This window comes from Sinocyclocheilus rhinocerous, unplaced genomic scaffold (genome assembly GCF_001515625.1).
Source record: "Sinocyclocheilus rhinocerous isolate Xijiao unplaced genomic scaffold, SAMN03320098_v1.1 scaffold140, whole genome shotgun sequence".
NCBI classification, from domain to species: domain Eukaryota; kingdom Metazoa; phylum Chordata; class Actinopteri; order Cypriniformes; family Cyprinidae; genus Sinocyclocheilus; species Sinocyclocheilus rhinocerous.
Genome location: NW_015642053.1, coordinates 3,893,194 through 3,919,586, shown reverse-complemented (window position 1 = coordinate 3,919,586; position 26,393 = coordinate 3,893,194). Strand labels below are relative to the sequence as shown.

General features: G+C 36.6%; 2 protein-coding genes across 20 annotated transcripts in view; both read left to right on the top strand.

Annotated features, from left to right (window-relative positions):
- The window catches only part of ablim1b (actin binding LIM protein 1b), an 82,476-nt gene extending 80,400 nt beyond the window's left edge, over positions 1 to 2,076 (top strand). For 17 of the 19 annotated variants that reach the window (XM_016572408.1, XM_016572414.1, XM_016572412.1 and 14 more), the window contains 2 exons: positions 1 to 81; positions 921 to 2,076. In XM_016572408.1, the coding sequence (XP_016427894.1) occupies positions 1 to 81; positions 921 to 1,034 (195 nt within the window). In that variant the 3' untranslated portion in view covers positions 1,035 to 2,076. The remainder of the gene's footprint in view (positions 82 to 920) is intronic. The other 2 variants (XM_016572409.1, XM_016572404.1) reach the window with 1 other exon arrangement.
- A 6,423-nt stretch (positions 2,077 to 8,499) lies between these two features.
- LOC107755545 (actin filament-associated protein 1-like 2) overlaps positions 8,500 to 26,393 on the top strand; it is a 35,000-nt gene continuing 17,106 nt past the window's right edge. The window contains exons 1-3 of the mRNA XM_016572415.1: positions 8,500 to 8,656; positions 22,336 to 22,464; positions 25,571 to 25,642. Of these exons, the coding sequence (XP_016427901.1) occupies positions 8,641 to 8,656; positions 22,336 to 22,464; positions 25,571 to 25,642 (217 nt within the window). The 5' untranslated portion in view covers positions 8,500 to 8,640. The remainder of the gene's footprint in view (positions 8,657 to 22,335; positions 22,465 to 25,570; positions 25,643 to 26,393) is intronic.

Below are 26,393 nucleotides of genomic sequence, written 5' to 3'. Positions count from 1 at the left end.
GTGTACCCATATGAAATGCTCACTGTCACCAACAGAGGGCGTACTAAGCTCCCGAAGGATGTGGACAGGACAAGACTTGAGGTAAATAGCACCCAATAGACTCACTGAAGGGAAACTGAATGATTGTCCACTTTATACCGTCCTGTACTACATGCAGTACTGGCCATTGCCATTCAAAGCTTTTGATATTGTCTCTAAATATACACCCTACTGGTGTTTTACTCCAAAAAAAAGCAACAAATTAAAAACTGATTAATTGTATTATGCCTATTTAAAGGTGCAATAGGTGATTGTCTTCAGAAACATTTTTTGTTATGCTGGTTGAAAGTCTCTTCACATCCTGATAGCAATCATTAAGTTAAATGGTCTAAATGTATTTATCTGTATTTATATATTCTATGGAAGTTGTAGGACCAAGAAATGTTCGTCCAATCAAATCATTTATTTTCCGTATTTTGCGACCTGAAAAGTTTGACCCCTGTGATTTGCGTAAATCCGATAAATACTCGCATACTTATTCAATAATAAAAAATATTCTTTACATAACATTTATTGTTATTATTATTATTATTAAAGTATTATTATTTAAATGACAAAAAATTAAGAATTAACAGTGTAAAATGACTGTTGCAATAATACTAGGCTACTGTGCAGAAAAAAATCGTTTTGTTAGTTTTGTTAAATACTCAAACACTTAGGCTATTAAATAATATGTTTATTTAAATGATAAAAAAATTTACTAATAAATATATTACTTCAATATGCTATTGTAGAGTGAACATTTGTATTTAATAAAATAATAATAATAATTGTTGTTGTTGTAGTCATATCAAATGGGGGAGAAAGTTCATTTTTGCTCTTACCCGATCACATGCCTGATGATTAATTAATAATTCTGCTCTCTCCTTATTTTTGTACAGCGTCACTTGGCTCCTGAGACATTCTTTGATATTTTTGGGATGGAGATCCATGAGTTTGACAGACTTCCTTTTTGGAAGTGCAATGACATGAAGAAGAAAGCCAAGCTCTTCTAACTAGCTGATTGTGCATGTTTTAATTTAATAGTCACTCATATGATTTATTAGAGCGATAGTCCTATTTTTTCCTTTTTTATTTTTTTGCATCCAATTACATGCACAAAAAAAGTTTTATTTTGCTTCAAAAAGACCACTTTTTATTTTCACAAATCTAGATATCTTTATCTTTAAATGAGTGAGTGTTTGAATAGGAACAAAATGCGGTGACCCCTAGATGCAAACACATGAGCGAGAGGAGCTGATGGTGTGCCTGCTCTCATTAAACCTGCCTCCAGGACCAGAGAGATTTATCCTCCTCCCTCCTGGCCCTCTTGTAAAACAGGACTGTAATTTTTTAGATTGGGACCCGGGGGCTGTCAGCAGGGATCTCCCTCTAAACAGGCCATTAGGTGGTGGAGTTGTAGGGATCCCTGGGGCCCCCCTGCTGCTGCGGACCTAACGAGACCTTTGAAGTGCGTTAAAAGCGGGAAGTGAGAGCTACTGAAGATCCTCCACCTGCGGAGCAGAGCTTCTGGAAGGCATTAGAAACTGAAATCAGCGTCCTGTCCCACCAGCACTCTGCTGCCTCGTCACAAACCTAAAAAAAAATCCCATCCTACATGTAAAGTAACAAGCATGTTCACCATAACCAAAGCCCAAAACAGCACCTGAAATAGATAAGTTCTTTATTCAAAATCCACTAGTCTGATAGCCAGAAGAGGCTGTGGTGATTATTATTATTATTATTTCGAAAATTAAACTTCAATTATTTTTAAAAATTATTATTAAATGTCGCCACTAGAGGTCAGACATGGGACGATAACAGACATCGGCCCACTCTGAAACAGCTTCCTCTGAATCAGACAATCCGTTTATTGTGACTTTTTCTGCAATATTAAACAGCGTTTTATTTTGAATAAAGCAAGAAAAGCCTTTGAAATGACTGCCTCAGGCTGATGATTCACGGGGCAACTTTGGACAGTGTTGCGTCAATGGGCAACCAGGTGAGACACAGGGCCCATGACCAATCTAAATTATCCAGATAGAAATTTGTTACCCATTCTCAATGGGAACGTGCCCAAGCAACATCGCTCAAAAAAAGTTGCCCCGTGTATCATCAGCATCAGAGGTGTTTCAATACTGCCACTGTGTTGACTTGGGATTGCCGGAGCTGTAGCCATAGCATTTGTGCCAGGTGTAGACTCGATATCAGGGCCGTATCTCTGTCATTCATTTATATTGCTGCCGAATAATGCTGTTCCCACAGACACTGTCTTGGCTTGCAGATGTATTATGGGCCGCCGTTGGCTATTATTCCCAGCAGTTTCCTGTGTTACTAGCAGGGTTAATGACAGAGAACTAGGACATATAACAGCATTGTGCTTTTATAGTATCACAAAACATATGACTATAACGAGTGTGATTGCTAGAAACAGACCTGTATGTCACTTTAAAACAGAATGAAGAGTTGGTTTTGATATATTAAACAGCGTTTTATTTTGAATAAAGCAAGAAAAGCCTTTGAAATGACTGCCTCAGGCTGATGATTCACGGGGCAACTTTGGACAGTGTTGCGTCAATGGGCAACCAGGTGAGACACAGGGCCCATGACCAATCTAAATTATCCAGATAGAAATTTGTTACCCATTCTCAATGGGAACGTGCCCAAGCAACATCGCTCAAAAAAAGTTGCCCCGTGTATCATCAGCATCAGAGGTGTTTCAATACTGCCACTGTGTTGACTTGGGATTGCCGGAGCTGTAGCCATAGCATTTGTGCCAGGTGTAGACTCGATATCAGGGCCGTATCTCTGTCATTCATTTATATTGCTGCCGAATAATGCTGTTCCCACAGACACTGTCTTGGCTTGCAGATGTATTATGGGCCGCCGTTGGCTATTATTCCCAGCAGTTTCCTGTGTTACTAGCAGGGTTAATGACAGAGAACTAGGACATATAACAGCATTGTGCTTTTATAGTATCACAAAACATATGACTATAACGAGTGTGATTGCTAGAAACAGACCTGTATGTCACTTTAAAACAGAATGAAGAGTTGGTTTTGATACCCCTACTGTGTACCTCACCTTTTTCTGTCTTTTTTGAGGGAAAAGATTTGATGAAAATGGTGTATAAGCTCTGCTGAGTAATAAAACTCTGCTTCAGATCATATTGTCTGACGTAGTTATTACTGTGTGGTGCACTTTACATGAAATACAAGCCCCTGTGCCATAAGGGGGCCGTTACAAGTGGGAGGTCCGACCTGTTGAGTCACTTGGAAATCCCTGGGTGCTTTCCTTCATGTTCTCTGCTGCCTGATAAATGTACCCGGTGGTATGACCTGTTTCCCAAAACGCTCTCCTCCCAGGATCCAGAGTCAGTCGTATTCAAAACAAGCCTTGGCACTGTGTTACTCTACAATGGTTCCACTCTGAATTGTAGAGGTATTTGAGCAAGAGAATGAGTGTTTATTGGTGATTCTGGTCACCCATATCACTTTCATCCTCCTGCACCATAGGAACAGAAAGACACATTTATCCATGTTTGACAGACTGTGACAGACTCATCAGTACAAGAAGATATGCATGAAAGAAATGAGTCAGGGATGTGATTTATTTGTATTTTATGACCCATTATATAGAATAACCCATTATTGGATGTATTATAATAACAAAAACATTATTATTAAATATAATTTTTTTTACAGCACAATTGTTTGATTTTTACAATTTAAATAATAATAAAAATGTAATAATTTTTTTTGAACAATAATTATTTTTAAAATAATTTTTACAGTACAGTAGTTTTGCTGTTTTATTTATTTCTATAATTTGGATTGATTATAATTATAATTTGGATTGATAATTTGTATTGTATAATGTCTATCATTTATAATTATCAATATATTATTACATTTTAAAAAAATCAGTATAATAGTATGGCAATAGTAGTATATTGATTTGTTTAATTTTTATACTGTAAATAATAAAATTAAATATTTTTTATATTTGCTTTAAACACTCATTTTTACAGCACTTAACATTTTTACATATTTACAATATGTATTTATTGATTTGTTTAATTTTTATAAATTATCGTGGCAATTTATTTTATTTCAATAAAGGCGTGAGACAAAAAGTCTTTTGAAGATTTATTTTCTTGCAAGAAAAGGTCAACAGGCGTACAGATTGGCTGCAGAGTGTGACCAAGAGAGACACGTTGACTCAGCATTTATACCCTAATCAAATCCGGATGCTTCTATCTCATCAAATCGTACCGCATGTTCAACAAATGTGTCCATTTAAGGTATCTATGTCCCCTAGATGCATACCTTAGTAGCCTATTTAATGCAAATGATCCTCTAAGAAGCTAGGTCCAAAATAACATTTCACACTTGTCTTGTGCACACACACACACACTCACATCACATAGATTTCCTGTTATCTCTCAGCTCAAAAATGAAATTTCCTCCACCTAAATTAATAATTAATAATACAACAAAATATTTTGAATAATAAAAATATAAGCATACTGAATTGGGGAAATACAAGACCCTGTGCAAAAAGAGGGCAGTTACAAATGGAGGTTTGCCTGTTTAGTCCTGCTCTGAATTGTAGAATGGGAGTATTTAAGCAAGAAAATATGTGTTTATTGGTGTTTCTGGTCACCCGTACGACTGTCACCCTCTTGCACACTTTTTTCCACGTTCAACAGACTGTGACATGGACACACTAGTACCAAAAGATACACATGCACGCAAGGTTCCCATCCTGTGGAGCTCATTACCATGCTTGGTTTGATTTGCTTTTTAGGACGCTTATTCATTACTTTCACCAATTCAGATGTTTTTCTGTGGAGACTTTTGGTTCTGGCAACTCATGCCTGGTTTGTGTTTTGCCATCATCCTCATCCACGCCGTCTCGCTGCTGTATCCACTGAACATTTAGGGCAGTTATACACTGGTCTTAAATTTCAGACCCCACAAGCCTCGTCAGTATTTCCTGAGCTCAATCTGATGAAAATGTGGCAGTAATGAGGGGCTTTGCCTCAATACGTGCCCCCCTGAATGTTCGCAACAGATCATTCTCACACCAAAAACTTGTTTTTTCTTGTATAAAGTAGACCGAACCTGATCGCTCAGTTTGGGAGTGGCAGAATAATATTATTTCATGACATAACGCTCTCCTCTCGAGGATCCATGGGAGCTCAGAACTGAGTTTGATCAGGTGCCTTGCTTTCCCTGACTGAGTGAAAAGCTACAACGACTTGCCAAGGTGGGTTACTGTCAACAGTCAGCAAGACAGCACAGTAGGGCAGAACTTCAGAAGAACATGGATATGAAGTTTTCAGACCAGGTATTCCATCTTCTGTCCTTTTATCCGCCTGGCGGTCAGTTATTGTGCTCAGTGATGGATAGCATCTCATCGCCCATTGCCCTGACTGATGTACTTGGCACATTCTGAGCACCTCTTTGTGAACAAAGGCTGTAATGGTGTTTTGTGAGTGTATGTCTATGTGTGTAACATGGGAAAGGCCCCAGTGCAGGGATGGGGCTGAATCAGTGACCCCTGCTCTCTGACTCACAACTGTGGAATGTTCTTTGTGCTTCAACCAGTAGCAGCCAGGAGGATCTGCCAATGTCTGAACCCACACCATCCAGCTGATACACAGCATCCAAACAATGTTCCCACAATGCAACCCTTTCAAGCATCTGAGCGGCATTCCAGATTCTTCATAAATGTGATACCTGTTAGCCTTTGAACTTGAATCTTGAAGTCTGTTCAAAAGCGTATTCCCATTGTTCCTTTTATGCTCCATGAGTTTGAACAATATGACTCCCCTCATTTTTTCCTCTACAAACAAACGTTTGGGAAGCAGACCACCCTCCGTCAGGCCCCCTTCCCACACACGTCTCGCAGACAGTTTTTCATTCACACATCCACCTCTAAAGCCACAGGATCAGCTGAGTCTGAATACTGACTGGAAACCTGGTAGATTAACTAAGGCAGTTTGTATAGGCTTCCCATACTGACACAGTTAGAAGGGATTACTCTGTCGCCCAGACATGAGTAACCACTGCCGCTCAAAAATATTCTTACATCCGGCCTTGATATTGAAAAATGGTGCCGTAATGCACAACATGGTGGGGTTTTCTATGAATGGCAATGACAAATTCATGTCATGAAAAATTAAGATTCAAAACAGTGACTGCTGCTTTGATGTGTAATAGTGCCACCAGCGTCACAAAAAGAAATTGCATGGAAAGGTATTTAGGCAAAAAAATAAAATAAAATAAATATTTATGACAAATATATATATGTATATATATATATATATATATTACACTGGTCATATTTTCATTTTTAGATCTCTTTAAACATTCATTTTATGAAGATCTCCATTTCTTAAATGAAACGGCTGTTCAGAAGTTTGGGGGTTTTGAAAGTCTCTTATGCTCACCAACACTGCATTTATTTGATCAAAAATACAGTAAAACGGTAATATTGTGAAATATTACTGCAACTGAATAACTGTTTTCCATGATACATTTTCAGGATTTTTTAATGAACTAAAAAGTTCACATTTGTTTTTTTTTTTGTTTGTTTTTTTGTTTTTGTTTTTTTTGTCTTTACTGTCACTTTTGATCAGTTTAGTGCATCATTGCTGAATAAAAGTGTTAATTAAAAAAAATACTGAATCTAAATTTTTAAACATAGTGTATATAAATAATTGTTTGCATATGGGAAATCGACACGCTCTATATACATGTATACATCACCATATTATGTTAAAAGAGAATTCAGTTCTACCACTGACCTACTTATATGCTAAGAAAACAAACACAGCATATAACAAATTATGATTTATATGCATCTAATCCCCTAGTTCACAGAAAAGGTCTTGACAGGGAAGTGGAAAGCTCTTGCAACCCCTTGGGGTTTGGTGGAGGGGCCAGCTTCTCAGAGCATGTGACTCCCATTCACCCAGTTCACAGACAGGAAAGGGTTCTCACACTCGCTGATCTATTGACACAAAGATATGATGATGATCCTGATGTAATTGTCCTTATCTACAGCAAACAAGTTTGGTTGGGCTGGAAATATTCCTGTCAGGTTTATGCAGCTACTGTGGTGGACCCCTAACCTGTCCAGACTAACCTGTCCCCCTAACCTGTTTAGGTATGTTTTGTGTACTCAAAGGGAGGGACAGGAAGTAAATAAACCTGTTCACCCCTCACAGACAGGTGTACTGAAGGGATAGTTCACCCAAATCATGTCATCATTTACTCACCCTCAAGTTGCACCAAACATGATTTTCTTTTTTTCTGTTGAGCATAAAAGAAGAAATTTTGAAGAACATCAGTAACCAAACAGTTGCTGGTTCCTATTAATTTATAGGTTGAAAAATCAGCAACTGTGATATTAAAATTGCTTTTACTTTTCCAGTTACTTTGCACTATTTTGCAATAGTAATCCAGATTATATATGTTCTTTATGCATTGCGTGCCCTAAACAATTGGGTTGTTTTATCTTAATTGTCCAATGTATATAGTCCATTTAATTCAATAAGTCGCCTAATCTAATCTTGGATAGCTAGTGAAGCGGTATAATAATTACACAATGCTTTAGGCTTAAAGTCAAAATTACAAATAGGCCTATCTAATATTCCCTAATGCATTGCAAGGGCTTTCAAACTGGAGCCCAGGGACCAGTAAGCTGGAAATTTTACAAATATAAAAACATATCAATAATAACAAATACAATTTAAATAAATAAATAATGTAATATTTTCTAGAAACTTTTACATATATTTATAGTATTAATCTATATATTTTATGAAAATATATAGCTGCATTTTACATTTTAGGATGGGGGTCGCCTGACGAGGATTATTGTATTTTGGGGCATATGTACAGCAATAATAATTTTCTACCAAAACCAGCCCATAAAAAAAAAAAAAAAAAGATAGTAAGCTGGAAATTTTACAAATATAAAAACATATCAATAATAACAAATACAATTTAAATAAATAAATAATGTAATATTTTCTAGAAACTTTTACATATATTTATAGTATTAATCTATATATTTTATGAAAATATATAGCTGCATTTTACATTTTAGGATGGGGGTCGCCTTATTGTATTTATTGTATTTTGGGGCATATGTACAGCAATAATAATTTACTACCAAAACCAGCTCATAAAAAAAAAAAAAAAAAAGATATTTGTGTGTGGAATGCATTTTATATTCCTGCATATACTTTGAAAGTACTGTATGCTCACTGAAATTTATTTAGATATGCTCAGTGTTCAAACTTATAAATATAAAATATACAACTCTTTCAATTCAAAGAATATTCACTACAGTGCAAAAGAAAGTTGTGTTACGCAATGACGTGCGCCAGAGGAGGCGCGGCAGTCGCGCAACACTGAGAGGAGCATCTGAAAGAGCTGTAGAAGAGGAGAGGATAACATCACATCTCATCACATCACATCACATCAGAATCAGCCTGAGAAGTCGGGACTGTCCAAGAAAACCTGACACAGACCAGTCTGGACCTGGACTGATCTGCTTCATATAAAGTCACCAGACGGTCGGCAAAGTCTTCTTCGCGTGTGAAGAATGGATAAGCACAAAGGTAAGTGGAAAGATTATATGAAGTTTGCATGGTGCGATGTCTCGTATACACGCACAGCCCGCTGTAAACAACTTTAAACCTTTGCGATGTTTTCCAATCCTCAATATTTGGGATAACGGATCGTGGGAAACTGGGGGATCGCTCTCCAGAGGGATGCAACTGGAGGAAATTGAGTTTCCAGGGAAAGTGGACTTTTCAGCGCGCTCGTTCATTGATTTCTCCATCTCTGTGTGTTTCGCATTCTTCCTCAGTATTAGTATACGATTTCTGAATGCAAAAATAAACAAGCATTTATTAGAGACTCTCACAAGAGATTCTATCCAGTAGCAACAATTGTTCTTCCAGAATTCTTTGGATTCCTGTGGTTTAAGCTTTTTGTATGCATAGGAATGCAGAGCCCTAATATTTTATGACTAAACTGAGATAAGAGTCTTCTCTATGGGAGGAACAGCAGCTTTTGTGCAAACTGATGTTTCTTTCTGGAAAAGTTTCTGAAAGAATATTCATCAGTTCAGCTATCCTAGATTGAACATGTCTAATGTTAATAATACTTATAATATCAACAACAGCAACAGCAATCCATCACTAATGATCATCTACTGTATAATGCGGTAGCAAGTAGCTATTAGATTGACTTGTTAAGTGTAGCAGCGATAGACCACAGTTCTTGGACACTGTGGAAAGAGGTGTTTGAACAATAAAAACCTCTGTACCACAGCAGACAAAGGTTTTCACTTCATAATTCCACTTCCTGTGCTGTGAAGACTTGAGTTAGTGAAGTAGACTATTTGGTCGGGTTTTGGTTTAACTCAAAGCTCTATTATCTTACCAGTTCTTGGTATTTGCATGACAGCCTCCATACTGTTTTTGACTGAATATGTCACTTCACTATTCCAGTCTGTCTAACCCTAACCCTAATATTAGTTTAAATTGATTCAGTGGATCCATGAATGAGAAATATCACTGATCCTGCAGTATTCAGCATACTTAAAAATTCTAATGTCTAGCTGAAATTGCATCATAAGTGTGATGTAATGCTTGTTTTACAAGGATAGTTCACCAAAAATGAAAGTTGTATCTTAATTTTCTTGTCCTTATGTCATTCCAGTAGGAATTTCATTTCTCTGTGGAACACAAAAGGAGGTGATTGACAGGATGTTCTTACTATGTTTTTCCAAATAATGAAAGTGAATGGCGATCAGGGACTGTCAAGTTCCAAAAAATGACATTGACTGTGCAATGTCATCTGTCGCTGTAAACACTCAAGCGCTTTCATGTTTGGTGGATTCTGATTGGCTGTCAATGTTTATATTGTTCATCAGCTGGGAAAAAAAATAGTTCTGAATGTGATTTCAGCAATATTGTTCCTCTGTGTTGTTGTCTTCAGTACCTGTGGTGTGAACTTCCGTATTCTCATAGAATTAAGGACCGTTTACACCAAAAATTATAATTATAAGGATAACTATCCACTTCAACAGACTATAACATTGTATTTATTATTTGTTGCCTGCCTCTTTAAATCCTTGCACTCTTTAAAGTCAAGTGGACTCTGATTGGCTGTCAGTGTTTTTATGGTTCATTAGCTGGAATCAGCTGGAGAGTGATTCCAATGATATTGTTCCTCTGTGTTGTTATTGCTATAGTTGTGTTGTGAACTTCCCTATAAACGATTATTAATACATCATAATTAAAATTATTGTGAGCGGCGTGAATGGGCCTTAACTCTATATTCTTCTTTGGAAAATAGTAAGGGACAGAACTGAAATTTATATTTTTATTTACTGAAAATGTCCTCTTCTGCTGTTGCTTTAAAATCTCAAGCACGTGCATGTTCAGGTTTGGCCATTTTTGACAGCCCCAGATTCATTTGCATTGTATAGGAAAAACAGCATTAACATTCTGGTAAACAATACCATAACAACATGAGGGTGAGTAAATGATGACAGAATGAACTACTCCTTTAATTAGCAGGCACATGTGACTTGTTTAAATGTGGTGAGACTCACATTTACATTCACATTGCACATTGTGATGGGTTAATGACAGCATTGTGTTGGTAAATGCTGTCAGGAACAGGCCTGCAGTTGTTGTGGTTAGATGTCTGTGAGACCATGACTCTTAAAGACTCTTTGTGAATTTTGTTTTTGTGAGATAAGACATATAGGGAGGGAAGGAAGATAGAGGGAGGAAAATAGGATAGTGGGAGGAGGGAGATGACATTTTGAGGAGTATCGCATAATTTCTCCCATGATAAAACACTGAGTGGGTGACATATTTTACAAAGTCATGTGATGCTTTGTTTGTGTGTAGCATAACATAGTTGAGACAAGCTCTGTAATGCTATTTACATAATGAGAATTCATGGGATTGACTCACAGAACTGTGTAGATGACATGAACGTGTATGTTTGGAGTTCAGGATATAGCTTTGGGTTGTGGTTTTGGATAATACAGTACTTTGAGCCTCAGAATCCACAGTTAGTATCGCAAAACTGTTGATTCTGGCATATTTGGTGTCCCTTTTACATGAAAATGATTTTGTGTGGACATTTGAGCCTGTGAATCTGAACTAAGAGGCTTAGTTCAAACTCTTGTTCTCTGTTTATTGCTGTGCTGTGATGCAATAGCAGGGTGTGTTAAAGATAAAAGATAAACAGGTGAGAGCGTGTAGAATTTCAATAATGAGATGAAAAAGTAATCTAAATCTGATAGGTAACCCGAATAGAGTATTTAAACCCGTGCTCTTTTCTTATCCCTCCGGTTTCCTCCATTCCCGCCTTGAATTCTCTCTTCAAAGGGAGCCCGTGGAACCAGATCTCACCCTTGAGGTCCGGCATGATACCAGCATGTTTCCGGACCCACCCACGGGCTCCGCCTCCTGGGCCTGCGCTCAAAACATGTCAGCGTTCCAGAATGTTTCTGGAGACACAGGGACGTCTCGTGCATCTTAATAAAGACAGCCTGCATGCTGGAAGCAGCTCCAAAGGCGTCCCAGAATGAGAGATCAGCACTTTTTCAAAACGGGCCCTTGAGTTCATGCCCTCATTACGCTCACTTCTGAAGAGAGTCAACAGGGAAGCAGCACGCTTATTAGTAAACGGAGAGAGCACAGTGGAGATGAAATAAAGAGGAAAAGAGGCAGGACTCAGCACTTTTCCCGGGATTGGCCTGGAATAGAGTTGGGTTCCGGAAGGATAAATCTCATTTATTTTCTCCGTAAAGAAATGTATTTTAATAAAAGTAAACCTGTCAGGACAGACCTTCAGTGAGTTCTGAGGTTTTTAAGCAATGATATATGCTTCTGTATGTCCTGAATCAGCCAGCTCTTCAGATCTATTACATAAACAAAACTTTTATTTTGGATGTGATTAATCGCGATTAATGGTTTGACAGCACTAAATTATATATACATATCTTTTGTAACATTATAAATGTCTTTACTGTACTGTCACTTTTGATCAATTTAATACATCCTTGCTGAATAAAAGTAACTTTTGAACCTTAGCTTTTTTCTTACAGTAGTGTGTAATGTAACTTTCTATTCATCAAAGAATCCTGAAAAACAACTGTTTTCAAGTTAACATTGTTAATAATAATAAATGTTATTTCAGCACCAAATCAGCATATAAGAATGATTTCTAAATCATCATGAGACTGGAGTAATGGCTGCTGAAAATTCATCTTTGAAATGACAGGAATAATTTGCATTTTAAAATATATTCAAATAGAAAACAGTTATTTTGCAATATTACTGTTTTTGCTGTATTTTTGATCAAATAAACGCAGCCTTGGTGAGCAGAAGAGCCTTCTTTCAAAAACATAAAAAAAAACTTTTGAACTTTTGTGTGTTGTATTTATTTATTTTTTTGCATTGAATCAAAACTGATGTTGTGATTCGTCTTGGAGCTGGTTGGTTTGACTCAAAGCTTAGAAGTCTTTATTGAGGAATTTTTTGAAATCCCTATGGAGAAATAAATGGGAAAAATACTTCCGGAAACCAAGACTGCTGAAAAAGTGGGTGGTCACTGTTGCACTTTTTTTAAACAGACTTGCAGAGAACAGATTAAACTCCAAGTTTCCCATGAATGGTTACTGGCTGCTCTGACTAAACTGGCCTCTCAAGTTGGCCGTGTTTAGAGAGTAATCTGCACAACAATGCTATCACAATATCTGTGTTTAAGGGTGGTTAATTCAGGCGTGGAGGTTGTGATTTCGAGATGGCTTGATAATTCCATGCTTATCTCTTCACAGGAGTGTCAGTTGTGATTTGTCCACGGTTAAGATTACAGCCCGGCATGCTGTTGTCAAGTCTGAGCCGGCTAAATAATGCAGTTGATCTGGTTGCAATTGTGAGTCAGTGCTGTTTCAGATCCTCTCTTGCTCAAAGTTTGAGTCTTCTGATGAAGTCAAAACAAAGACACATTTGTTGTTGTTATTGTTTTGGTTAGCCCCTGACATCTTGTTATGACTATTGCGGTACAAAATTTCGAAATTGAGCGAATGTACGTTCAGCCAACAAAATATATAACGGTATCACTTGCATCATCATTGTTTAGAAGTCAATCACAGCAAGACAGAGTAGACGCCAACTGCTGCTGGCTGAGCTGTGTGTTTGAAGTCTTATCTTTGTATGATTTCAACGATATGTCCATTTTCCAAGTTAGTGTCACTTTGTTTCTGTATCGCCATTCAAATATTCCTCTCTTGTGACAGTGTAATGGCAAGAAAATGGTTTGAATTTGGTCCCCTAGATTTGACCCATGTTGATGTCCTTTCAGTGGCCAGCAGAAGATAAAGATTAAACAGTGTGGACCGAGCCCCTTCAATCAGGTTTGTCATCACTCATTTATCCTCCACTGAAACGATGAGGTCAGAGGCAGCGTTGCAGAGTGAAACAGAGGTGAGCCAATCAGTGGCTGGGCTGAGAGAGTTACGCTAACGTGCGCAGCCAGTGGAAAATTGACGTGTCAATTGTTTTGGAATATTTTAGAAGGCCATCGAAGGGTCATGTATACCTACCTGCTACAAATGAACACTGCTTATTAAAATGAAATTATAACATTAATGCAATGTTTATGTAACCTATGCTTGATTAAGGTTAATGTTTGGTTTTTTTTGTCCGGCTTCCATTTGCATTGTTGGCCACATTGTTCCTTAGTCCTTGACAGGATGATAAACATACTTACATAATGAAATGAGTTTGGGAATGTGCCCATTAAAAATGAGATTTGTAGCTTCTAGTCAATGTTTCTGAGGTCATCTTCACTTTTTTTTGAATATATTTTAAATGTAATTTATCCATGTGATGGCAAAGCTGAATTTTAGCAGCAAATACTTCAGATTTCAGTGTCACGTGATCCTTCAGAAATCATTCTAATATGCTGATTTGGTGATCAATTTCTTATTATTATCAATGATAAACAGTTGTGCTGCTTAGTATTTTTGTGGAAACTATGATGCAGATTTCAACGTTTATTTGAAGTAGATTTCTTTTGTACCATTATCAATGTCTTTACTGTCATTTTTGGATCAATTTAATGCATTTTTGCTAAATAAAAGTATTAATTTCTTTCAAAAAAATTATAGACCCCAAACTTAAATATTGTGTATATGCGAGTGTACTTCTGAAATTTAACATAATAATAAACTATTAGCAATTAAAGCCTAAATATTCTCTTCCAGGAAAATGGACCAAAAATATTAATGACTCATTTTGTATACAGGGGCGTATACAACATTTTTGCCAATAGCAAGTAGCAAATCATGCTTTTTCTGGGCTATGGTGTTAACTAAAGACTTTTGGCTATTAAAAAAAGCAACCATAATGTCTTGTTTTAATTAGAAACATTTCAACACTGGAAGGAAAACTGTTTGTTGAATCATTTCAGGGGATCTTTAAAGTGACTCATTCCAGATGAAATTGCACTAAAAACGATAGGTTTTCACTGGATTTGTTACTAAACCATTTTCCTGACAACTTTTAAAACTTGGTCAACATTCATGCATGTAAATGAAGTTAATCTTTGACACTTTACAAAACATTTGGCATACAGGCTTTTTTCACAATAGCAGTGTTCCTGTGTAAATATGAAAGAAACGTAAGCACACAAACTTAGATAAGAAAGTTGCGAAAGAAGCACTCCATAGAATAACAAATTCGCAATATATATTTATATTTCACTTGTTTTTGTAAGAGGGTGGTGTGTGAATAATAGTGTTACTGTGGCTCGCTGTAGAGAGGGACTCGTTCACACGGATGAACTCAGTCCCAATTCAAATTAAATAACGCTGCATGCGAAACTGTCACTGCCGCTCCAAAACAGTTATTCATTATTATCATCTGTGCAGCAAAAGTCAATCAAAGAGAAGATACTGTATCTCTTTAAGTCTGAAGGGACGCCGCTAATGAATGCATGCCTGTGTTGAAGAGGAACAACGTAAACAAATAAACCATAGTCAAGGGATATATTTCTTAAGTCCAGCTACAATCACAGCCAAAACCCATAAGCAGCACAGCAGAAATATGTGTGAGAAAGCAACAGACTAGGGGAGTTTTTGTGAGTTTAAATCAGTGTCTTTTGTGTCTGTAGACAGTTAGAAAAGAGAAATGGGAGCAACTTGGTGTAGTTTCTTTTTTATTTTTAATTAAAATGCAACAACAGTTTGTTAAAGTCAACATGAAATACTATTCTTACCTAATGCACGTTTCTGCTCTTATTGTACGTTTTATTTATGCACATTTTTACCAAGACCTTTGTCTTTTTTATCTTTTATCAGAGTGTACTAACTTCCTCCACCTCTGAAACAACTTCCCATTTTGGCACATTGACAAGCCATTATTTGGCTACACTGCTACTGAATTATTTTTATATTATTCATATACTATTATAGTATTTATCAAAATTTTGAATTATCTTTCATCTTTATTTTCTCAGATTTCATTTTAATTTCAGTTTAATGTTTAGTATTTGTTATGGGCTTTTGCCATTTTTTTGTTTCAGTTTTAATTTAATTTAATTCAGCAAAGTGATTTTTTATTTAATTTAGCATTCAATTTAATTTGACCTTATTTCAGATTTATTTCGATAAAGAAATTGATATTTAATAATTTTCCTTTTTTATATATATATATATATATATATATATATAACAATAACAGAAATGGCGTGCATGCATTATTTTGTGGTGTACTCAGGGTGTAGGCATTAGATGACACAGCAAATGTCTCTATAGTGATGATGATTCAGTGCCAAGGGCAGATTAGTCATGTTTAAAGGTGTTGCAGTGTTTTTCAGAAGAAATGATGATGTGGTACATAGCTGCACCCACACATGTTTTTTTATGTAGCTTTCACTGCTGTTTTTACGGTAAAGATTCTGTGGCTCATGTTCAGTGTGCATCAGAAGCATTCAATCAGAGACCAGACAGATAAAGCATCTGGTTCACCTTATCATATGTTCTCATCCATGTCCTCATCAAAAGGACTAGTAGCCTGAGTCAATTTATTGTGGCTAAATTATGCTTTAGTATATTTAATACAATCTCAGAAACTTTGAAACATGATTATCCATGTTAGCAGTTTTTCCATCCAGAAGGTTGTGTTGTTCTCTTGTGTATTTTGGCAGATGGTTTAAAGACGCTGCTCTTCTTTGTGCATTATAATACAGGGATGTATTTGGCTGTGGGTCCCTGCAGACCTCATCCATAACTCGTTCTCGCTCCGAACTTGTGATTATACATGGTCCAGACAAAAGAACACATTTTGGCTCCGTTTGATAAGGAGTAATTGTAGGTAATGGAATTTTTCTGAGCAATCTGATTTTCTGTTGCCAGTGCTCCTGATTGCTCAATCTAAATAAACTGAAAGGCATAAAGTGGAGCCAGTGGGCCAGACCATAATGCAGCATTCCTGGGTTGAGACATATACAGTATTAGGCCATATGTAGTAACATTTTAACCTGTTGTTGGCTTAATGAATGTTAAAGTGCATGGGTGTGATCAGCATTATGCTGGAACGTGACACATTATGTTTTAATTTATGTAGTGCAGAATTACATGTAATTGATGCAATTTTACTGAGTAATGGCATTTGGGTGTGCACATATATATTTGTTTAAGTAAAGATTCTTTGTGGTTGTGTTGGGATTGAGAGGAAAAGAAGCCAGACTATTACGCTGTCTCATTGAACATGATGAAACCAATGAATAATTACCTCTTTATTTCTGGTGGCATTTAAAGGAGAGTGTATGTTTTTGTGTGAAGGCAGTTCTGATTATGTAGCGATTTTATGTTTACTGGCAAAAATCATCAATTAAAGGCAGGGTATGTGATTTTTCAAAAACACTTTAGAAAACTGATTCGGGCCGAATAGCAAAACAAACTTGTAGCCAATCAGCAATAAGGGGCGTGTCTACTCGTGATGTGGAGGAGAGAGCTTTCAGTGCATGGGATGGACATTAGCCGAGCCGAGCGACAGAAAGATAGAGATGGCAGATAAAAAAACAAAAGAGGAAAACGTCTGCAGAACGATAAGGCAAGAAGTAGGACCCATGTAAATATTACACTGGACGCGATCAAAGGGCCGTTGAAAACCCTTTGAAATTTGTGTCAGCACGTCATAAATAGAACCCGGCAGCAGTTTTCTGTCTGGGATTTGTTGCGCCGCGCCGCTCACGTCCGTAGACATGGTGTAACATTGGTTTTGCTTTGTTTCACAGAACTAATCGTTGCCTGGGTTGCGTACGTATATGTGGGGCGGAGCTATCAAAATAGGGGCAAGACCCTTTTGGGGTAAGGGCGTGTTTGTTTTGGTGATTTCAAATATCAACATTGGCTACCAGAAATCGCTTACTCTGCCTTTAACAGCAGTTTGCTGTGTTGTCTGTGCTGTTAATGCTGAGTGTACAATTTTTTGTAGCATCTGGGAAACAGATGTAATAGATTTAAAATATATTTTGGTTATTACTTTAGGCTGGGTTGGAGTAATCAAATAACATTTGGCTGATCAGAAACTGGCAGCCCAGTTAGGAGAATTAGAAATGTTAGATATAACTGGTAAGTGAAGATTTTGGCATAGTTGATTGTCACAATGTAATTCAAACTTTGCAAACAGGCTGTTTTTGAACGTTGATGCAGGTATATCAGTCATCACAGCAAAACCACAGTACAGTGAGTTTTGTGAGCACAGCGCAGTGTAGTTTCTCGTTTCACATGCAAAAAGGAGTGTTTACAGAGTGTTATGGTTATAGTAGCATAAAAACAGCCTTTTTAACTCGAAGAGTCAGGGAGGATGGAAAATGGTCATGCAGAAATAAATTATGACTTAACATTTATAAATAGACCTCAAGGGAAAAATAAATCATAAAAATGAATCATATGATCCTTTTAGAACAGCAAACTTTGTCATAAATGAACATATACTTAAAAAAAATATTTTATTTTAATTTTAGAGACAGTGATTTTTTTCCTTAGCAAGAGCTGTAGCAGCAATTATTAAAATGCATTTACTTAAAATCTCAGGTCACTGTATAGTACCGATCCATCTTTGGCTTGTGTATTGTGTATGCAGCACGCATTATGACAAATGTGACATTTAGCGTGTTCTTTCAAGAGGTATACAATATTGGCGGTTCTGTACGGCTTTTCTGTGGTCTCAGGATAGTTAGTGTCATCTATTCCCTTTAAACAGGAATAGAGAATGCTATGCAACAGCAAACACCAAAAAACATGCCACTACTGTGGTGATCGCCCTCCCACATGGCTGACAGCCCGTCATTTTAGAGATTGAGGGTTTGACTCTGGAATCAAATAAATGATGTGCTATGACACGTCGCCTTGAGCTGAGCTAAGTATATGAGCCACAGCTGGAGCCGGGCTGTATTTTAAATGTCAGACAGGAATTGTCTTTAAAAATCAAACCACTTAGGACACTAACGCAAGCCAGAGCAGCATCAAAATGCTCCTCGTCCACTCGATTTAAACTTGTGTTTATTATCCCAGCTCTGATACAGCAAACGCTCTGTGGCTTTGATTCTGGGAAGAGCGGTGCTTAACCTTACGATTTACCATAAGCATGTGTCTAAAATCAGTTTGAAAGGCATTCAGAAAGAGGAAGACAAACAAGCACAGCGTCAATGTGCGTAATATCAGATGGTTTTATTGAGGTCTTCCTCGTTCCACCAAACACTTGCTCTCCGTATCAGCTGCGAAAAAGAATTTCTTTGTCTAGCTGCAATCTGTAAGTCCAGAAATAATGTAGGGTTTACAAAACACCATCAAACACCTTTATTTGCAATCATTGTTTGTCCTGGAAGAAGGAAGTGAGTTTTATTTACTTCAAAAGAAATCCCGTCTCTGCTGTAGTGTTAGCCAGACAGGTACCGTCAGCACTGAGATCTTTCTTTGTCTTCATACTTCCTTCACAATCAGAGTGAAATTGTTGATAATTTTTGTATTTTGTGACGCTCTGCTCTTTTAGTCTGTGACTGTTGTGTGGTAGACAGTCTGACTGACTGTCAAACCCAGGTTTCATTACTCTGAGGAAGTGTGAGTGGTTCCAGTGCTTACACGGATGTGACATGCTCATTCTCACCGTTTGCAGTGTTTAATGGGCTCGGGGCCAAACTGTAACCAACGGAAACTCGGCCCTCGTTGGACTAGAGTCAGCTGACTCCACATTCCCATGGTCCCTTCAGAGAAGGGCATCGAAGTCAATCTCTGAAAACACACGGCAGAGAAAATGTTTGGACAGAAGCTCAGCTGAGCATCATGGGAAGAGAATACATGATACTATTAAAGGGATAGTTCAGCCAAAAATTTCAATTCTGTCATGATTTACATAATTTCCAAACTCCAAACATGTATGATAATGTTTCTTCTGTGGAGCAAAAACAACGTTTTTTAAAAAAGTTTTTGTTTTTTCCATACAATGAATGTCACTGGTGTCCAGTGTTGTGTTAAAACCCCATTGTCTTTCATTGTATGGTCAAAAACAGTTGAAACATACTCCAATTCTTCATTCTTTAAAATCTTTTTTTTTTTTTTTGAAGTTACTTAATTCGTTTTTTTTTTTAAATCTACAGATTTAGTTGTATGTGAGAATTGAATTTGAAAAACATGTTGTTGGTCATTCTTTGTGGGTGAGAGACCAAAAAAACTTGTGAATTCTTGTGAACACGGTGTTGGTGCTAAGTAAAGCCACAAGCTGTTTTGGAAATATTTGCTGCTTTCATCAAATGTGTATGTGTTACAACCACATTTTATGCACAAATTCCTACAAATAGTAATGCCATCAACTTTGGATCAAATTTGATATGTCATTATCATCACAAAGTTCAACTATAAATATCAGCATATATAGAATACATTAAGCACATTGAGTACTGAACACACTAATATGTTATGTCCAGTGAGCTTGTTTGTTTGTTTGGCATCTTCGTAAGTGATTTTATCTTTCATACAGAAGGAGTTCTTCTCAGGAGTTATTTATGCATGCAGAGATGGATAGACGTTATCTGCCTCTGAGGAGGCGGCCAGGAATGTTTGATTAAATCCTGTCTTCCTAAGCTATGTCTTCCTATTGTGTTAAACGCTTAACGTGTCTTGAAGCATGCCTTACTCTCACAGTAATTGCAGAGATGTTGCTATTTCCATTGACTTAGTAATAATAGGCAGTTATTAAAATATAATTAATTATAATTTACACTTTCATCATCATAGCAGCAGCAGCGTGTATGACACTTATCTTGATAGATGGTGTTGGTTTCACTATGAATGCAAAGTAGGAAAACTAAAAATGGATTTCCTTCTACAGCTGTATAAATGGACAGAATTGTTTCTTGGTTGTTGACAAACAATGTCTTTTTTCCTAAAATTTTCACAACTTTTATTTAGTCGCTGTTTTGCGGTTCTTGTAATGTGACAAATTAAATTGTTAAAAGTATTATTATTCCTATTATATTCCTATTTATCTCTTAATTAAGCTAATAAAAATGTGTATAATATTTTTAGAAAATTGTTGTTAGATGTTTAGATTCATAAAACATATCACTCTGCTATGAAACTAGTGTCACTGCTTGACATTTCAAGTCAACTATCCTTAAATGAATGTCATTCAGCTCATTGTGCATGCTTGAGATAACTGCTCGTGTGCATTAGTCATCACAATGAGTAATGCAGTGTTACTTTAATTATTTGATGACATTCATTCTTCTCTTTCTGTTGTCCAAATAGCAGATCATCTGAGACTCTATACGTCTGGAGAAAGACAGATGTTGCATCACTTTACTGAATTGGGCCTGTCCTTTCTTAAAGCCAGGGCAAAAACACTACGGTTCCACAGTAAGAGGAACGTAAACATACAGGCTACGAGAAAAACATCAACATGGGTTGAGTAGTTTTATAGGTCATTGCACTAGATTAGAAACTAGAGAAGTTTATATTTAACCAGCAAGGTATGAGAGGCTACATCATAAACATAGTCACAACTAAAGTCCCTGACACCCCTTTATTTCTGACTATACTCCCAGTACAACATAGCATTGAGTGAAATATAATATTTTATACTGTATATAGTGAGATGGCAGTGAGATGTCTTATATCATAGCTGTTTGTACTTCCTGTATTAGCTCTGTTGCCCAGTTAGCATCCGGGGCCAGAACGTTCCCTTTTAGAAGATGCTGAGTACTATTTATAAAACATTGTATAATCCATGTGCATGCTCAAAAATGGGACACTACAAGTCTCATCTCTCATCCTCAACAGATTGTAGCATTACATAAATGTCATATTTGATCCCGTTGAAATTTTAAGTATGATGACCAAATATTTAAATGAACAGGAGAGTGACTGTTATCAATCAGCACTCACTCATTTGTAATTTAAACCACAAAATGAAGACAACTAGCATATTTTTATATGACTAAATGGAATGCAATGTGGCAAAGAGGAGTTTAGTAGTTTGTTTCGCACGCACCAGTGGAGTTTTGATGTGATGTAAAAAAACGACACATGATAATCTATACTTTTGGTTTCATTTCCTTTTATGAGCTCTTTTCCAGTAAGGTCTGTTGTGTTATAAGGCAATGTTATTCACAAACAAAGTATGGCCTTCATAATGGGATGCCCAGTTTGTTGCTGACCCCTGGAGGGTGTGTGGGTAGAATGACAAAGCCTCCCCATTCAACCCATGATGTGTTCTTGACCTCAACCTGATGCAAACTATATTCACACAGACACAAAAGACCAAATTGCACGGATGTCGTCAACAATTAGCATATTATCCAACAGAGTGTTTTAAATAAATAGGAAATAGATGGTGATGATGAAACCTACTTGGTTTAGTGTGCTTAATATATAGCTCACATAGCTCGCTCTTGAGATCAGAGAAGCACAGTCTGTGGCTTTTACAGGCACAAGTGGTTCACCTTTGTGCTGTTAACCTTTGGTAATTTTACCTTTGTGGACTCCTTCACTTATGTTGCCAAAATGCAGATAATCCTCCACTTGCAGTATGAAGCTTGTATAAGCTATATATATTTACTGTGACTAATTTGTAATCAGCATGAGAGGTATTTACTCGAAATCAAAGTTCAGTGCAGTACAGGAGATCTAGTGCACTGACATGATGCTTTTCTTTATTACTCTAGCTAACCACAGTATGTTGTGCGTGTGTGTGTGCAGTGCTGGAGCAGCTGTTGGAGCAGCTGCAGAGGTTCCTGAAGATCCTGGATGGAGAGAAGCTGAGTGGAAATGCCACAGTGCAGAAGGGCCTTCTGATGGAGCTGCTGCAGTCGTACAAGTCTTCCGATGGTACATAAATAACATCATAATGTCTACACTAACCATCTGACTCTAAACCAGACAGTGCTTCTCAAACTGTGATTGGTGGTCCATGAATGATTCTTAATGGTCTGCGAGCTGATTAGACAAAAAGGACTAACAATGAATGAATTGAGAAATTATTTAGTATACAACCTTTTTTGGGGTTGGTACATTTAAAAAAAAAAAAAGTTTTTTGAAAGAAGTCTTTTGCATGCATTTATTTGATCAAAAATACAGTAAAAACAGTAATATTGTGAAATATTATTGCATTTTAAATAACAATTTTCTATTTTAATATATTTTAAAATGTAATTTATTCCTGTGATACCAAGCTGATTTTTCAACAGCCATTACGCCAGTCACATGATCCTTTAGAAATTATTCTAATACTGATTTGGTGCTCACAAACCATTTCTAATTATCATCAGTGTTGTGCTGCTTAATATTTTAGTGCAAACTGTGATAATTGTTTTTCAAGATTCTTTGATGAAAGAATGCTAATAGAAGCGTTTATTTGAAACTGAATTCTTTTGTAACATTATAAATGCTTTTACTGTCCTTTTATGGTTAATTTCTAAATGATCCTTCATCCTTACTAAATGAAAGTATTTATTTCTTTTAAAAATCTTACTAACCCCAAACTTTCAACAGTACTTTACATGAAGATTATTTCAGTTTAGTTAGCTGATTTTTGAATCTATGGTTAACGCACAATTATATGACAAACCTAATTTTGTGCTGCTCATGTAGGAGCACTCTACTGGTGCAAATAGAAAGTAGCAAAAGATCCAACAAATGTACAGTTTTATTTACAGTATATGTATTTGAGCATGACACTTGCCTAGTGCAATTGTCCTCACAAAGAGCAACAGTTGTGTGTACATTTATAGCTTCTGTGTTGTTTAGAGAATCTGCTCTGTTCTGTCTTATTAAGGAGCCCGTAATTTTGGTCCGTGCATGTGCTTCTTTCTTCACACAAGCATGGCTGTAGGTTTTTCATGTTCTGGTCTTGGGCTTGTGCACTTCCTCCCCTGGCTCCAAACTGTATCATTTTCCAAGGCTGTTTTTATCCTCTAGATACACTCACTTCCTTTTAGTAGCAGCTTATAAATAGCTTTCATTTCCATCCTCCAAATCCCAATCTGTTTTCACTGTACCATCGAAACGTTTTTTGGCTTCATCACAGGATTTTATTTCCCCAAAAAAATGCATTAAAGCTGTGTGGACTGCCATGTTCCTTGTTTCTGCCATGGTAACATCTTGTCCCGTATGCTTAATTTAGTGTATCTGAATTATTTTGAAGATCCAAAAAACACCCTAAAATGTTATCTGTTGCCAAGCAAGTGCTATAAAACCATATCCTACAGACTGGGACTAAATCAGCACTTTTATTTTGATAGAATATGACCTATCTATGTCTCCCACTGGCCTGTCTTTGATGTGTATAGAAGGAGGGGCCCTGGAGATGCCTTTGGACCCTTACACAAGAGAAGTGTAACACAAAACTCACACTGTTCTTCTCTATAACAGAAATCTATTACATGTTCAGTAAAATGAGTGACAGATAAAAGGGTCCAGAATCGGAAAAAGCATTAGATATGAGATGAGGGGGAGGAAAAGTCAAAGAAGTCCTAGAAGTTCCAGGCAAGGTTATTTGAGTGGAGCAGAGTATCTTTACTCCAGTAAGTTCACAGTGGCCCCAAAAGTATTTGGACAATTAGGCCACACTTAAAGGGATAGTTCACCAAAAAATGAAAATTACCCCATGATTTACTCACCCTCAAGCCATTCTAGGTGTATATGACTTTCTTCTTTCAGACGAATATAATTGGAGTTATATTAAAAAATGTCCCAGCTCCTCCAAGCTTTATAATAGCAGTGAATGGGGATGGAGATTCAATAGTCCAAAAAAAGTGCATCCATTCATCATGAAAAGATGGCTCCAGGGGGTTAATAAAGGCCTTCTGAAGCAAATTGAGAGTGAACGCCGCTCTCTCGTGAATGCACATATGACAGTTAGCAGAAGCTAGAAATTACAGTTTATAAAGTTTAAATATGGATACCTGGGAGCCATGTGGAGCACTTTTTATGATGGATTGATGCACTTTATTGGACTTCTATTGGATTATTGAATCTCAATCCCCAATCACTGCCATTATAAAGCTTGGAAGAGCCAGGACCGTTTTTAATATAACTCCGATTGATTGTATTCATCTGAAAGAAGAAAGAAGAAAGTCATACACCTATTGGATGGCTTGAGAGTGAGTAAATAATGGAGTAATTTTCATTTTTGGGGAACTATCCCTTTGAATACAAATACTTTGTACCTTGAATTCAAACAATATTTATTTTTTATCAATTTAAACATAATTTTTTTGTATGTGAAATGTTTTACTTGGAATCTCTGTATGGGCTTTATTTCTGTAAAATAAATACCCCTTAGTTTAATATTTTGTAGAGATGCTTGATATCTAGGTATCACATATAAAGGTATCGGTTGATATTGGATATGTATTTGTTGATATTGGATGTTTAATTGTGCATGCTCATTTCCTAGATTTTTAAAATATATTACCTTTGCATCATCTAATGCTCACTTAAAGTTGGTTTTTAAAAACACATATAATTAAAGAAAAATAATAGTGCTGAATGTAATCTTTCATAAAGTACATTATATCATGCTGTGGTATCTAGTACTTTTTTATTTAATTTATTAGTCTCCTAACAATTCAAAAATATTTTTACTTTTATGGCAAATTTGTGGCAAATTCATATGAATTTGTACAATCTCATTCATACACATTCATACCGATGGGGTTCATGCTTATGCTTATATATATAGTTTATTTTAAATTTTTCTATTAATCACATCATGGAAATGTCAACTTTGTAAAATACTTGTGCTTCTTCATGAGCCTGGGTTGGTAAATTAAGTGTCCAGATAATTTTTGGGCTCCTGTGGCACAAAAAACCAGCACAAAAACCTATAATTGTGGAATCATGTGAGAAAGATTTTAACAAGATTCAGCTTTAAACAAAATTTAAAACAAGATTCAAATTTGTAATCCAGTCTTTAATGATGGTTATTTTGCAGGAGGAGATGAAGAATACATCTACATGAACAAGGTCATCGTCACATGTCAAAACCAAGACAAAACATACAGAGGTGAGTCTATAATCTTCACCGTAATTTACTTACAGTAACTTTTGCAGGTGTGAGGATGAAAATGGCCCCTGACTCTGTCACATATCACAGTAGTTTATCTTGTTGTTTGACTGCACCGCTGTGAATGTGTGTCATGTTTAGGGGGTGATTGGGTTATGGCTGAAGTGTTAAGCCCCCCTCCCCCTACTCTTCACCATTTCCTGTCTGTTTCTCAGTAACTCCTGTCCTCTTCTTGCTCTCTCTCTGCCAGACCCCCATCTGAGGCCAAGCTGCTTTGTTTAGATTTCACTGAAGAATGAGAGTAACAATAACACCAGACTTAACATTCACATCGCAGTTGTCTGTGCCAAAAAGATACATGCATGACTAAACTGTGGTGGCGTTCTTTGATCAAAATCACAAATGGCACCATTTTAACAAACAATTTTTAAAAAGCTTATCAAGAGAACAACCCTTTGAAGTTCAGTATAATGCCTTTTATTTTATCATTTATTTCAAGCACAATGATTTCATCATTTCCTGCCCATATGTGAAAATTTCCCCAACCTTGTGTTAATTTGCATCTGATAAATCAATGATAAAAATGAAGTGCGATGAGTGACTTATGTGACACAACATGCAATAGCTCACGTATACCAACAGAGAAATGTACAGTGGTGGCCAAAATGATTAGAACACTAGTATTTTCACCAGCTCAAAAATGGTTTTAAGTCAGTTATTTCTATCTTTTGCTGTAGTGTGTCAGTAGGAA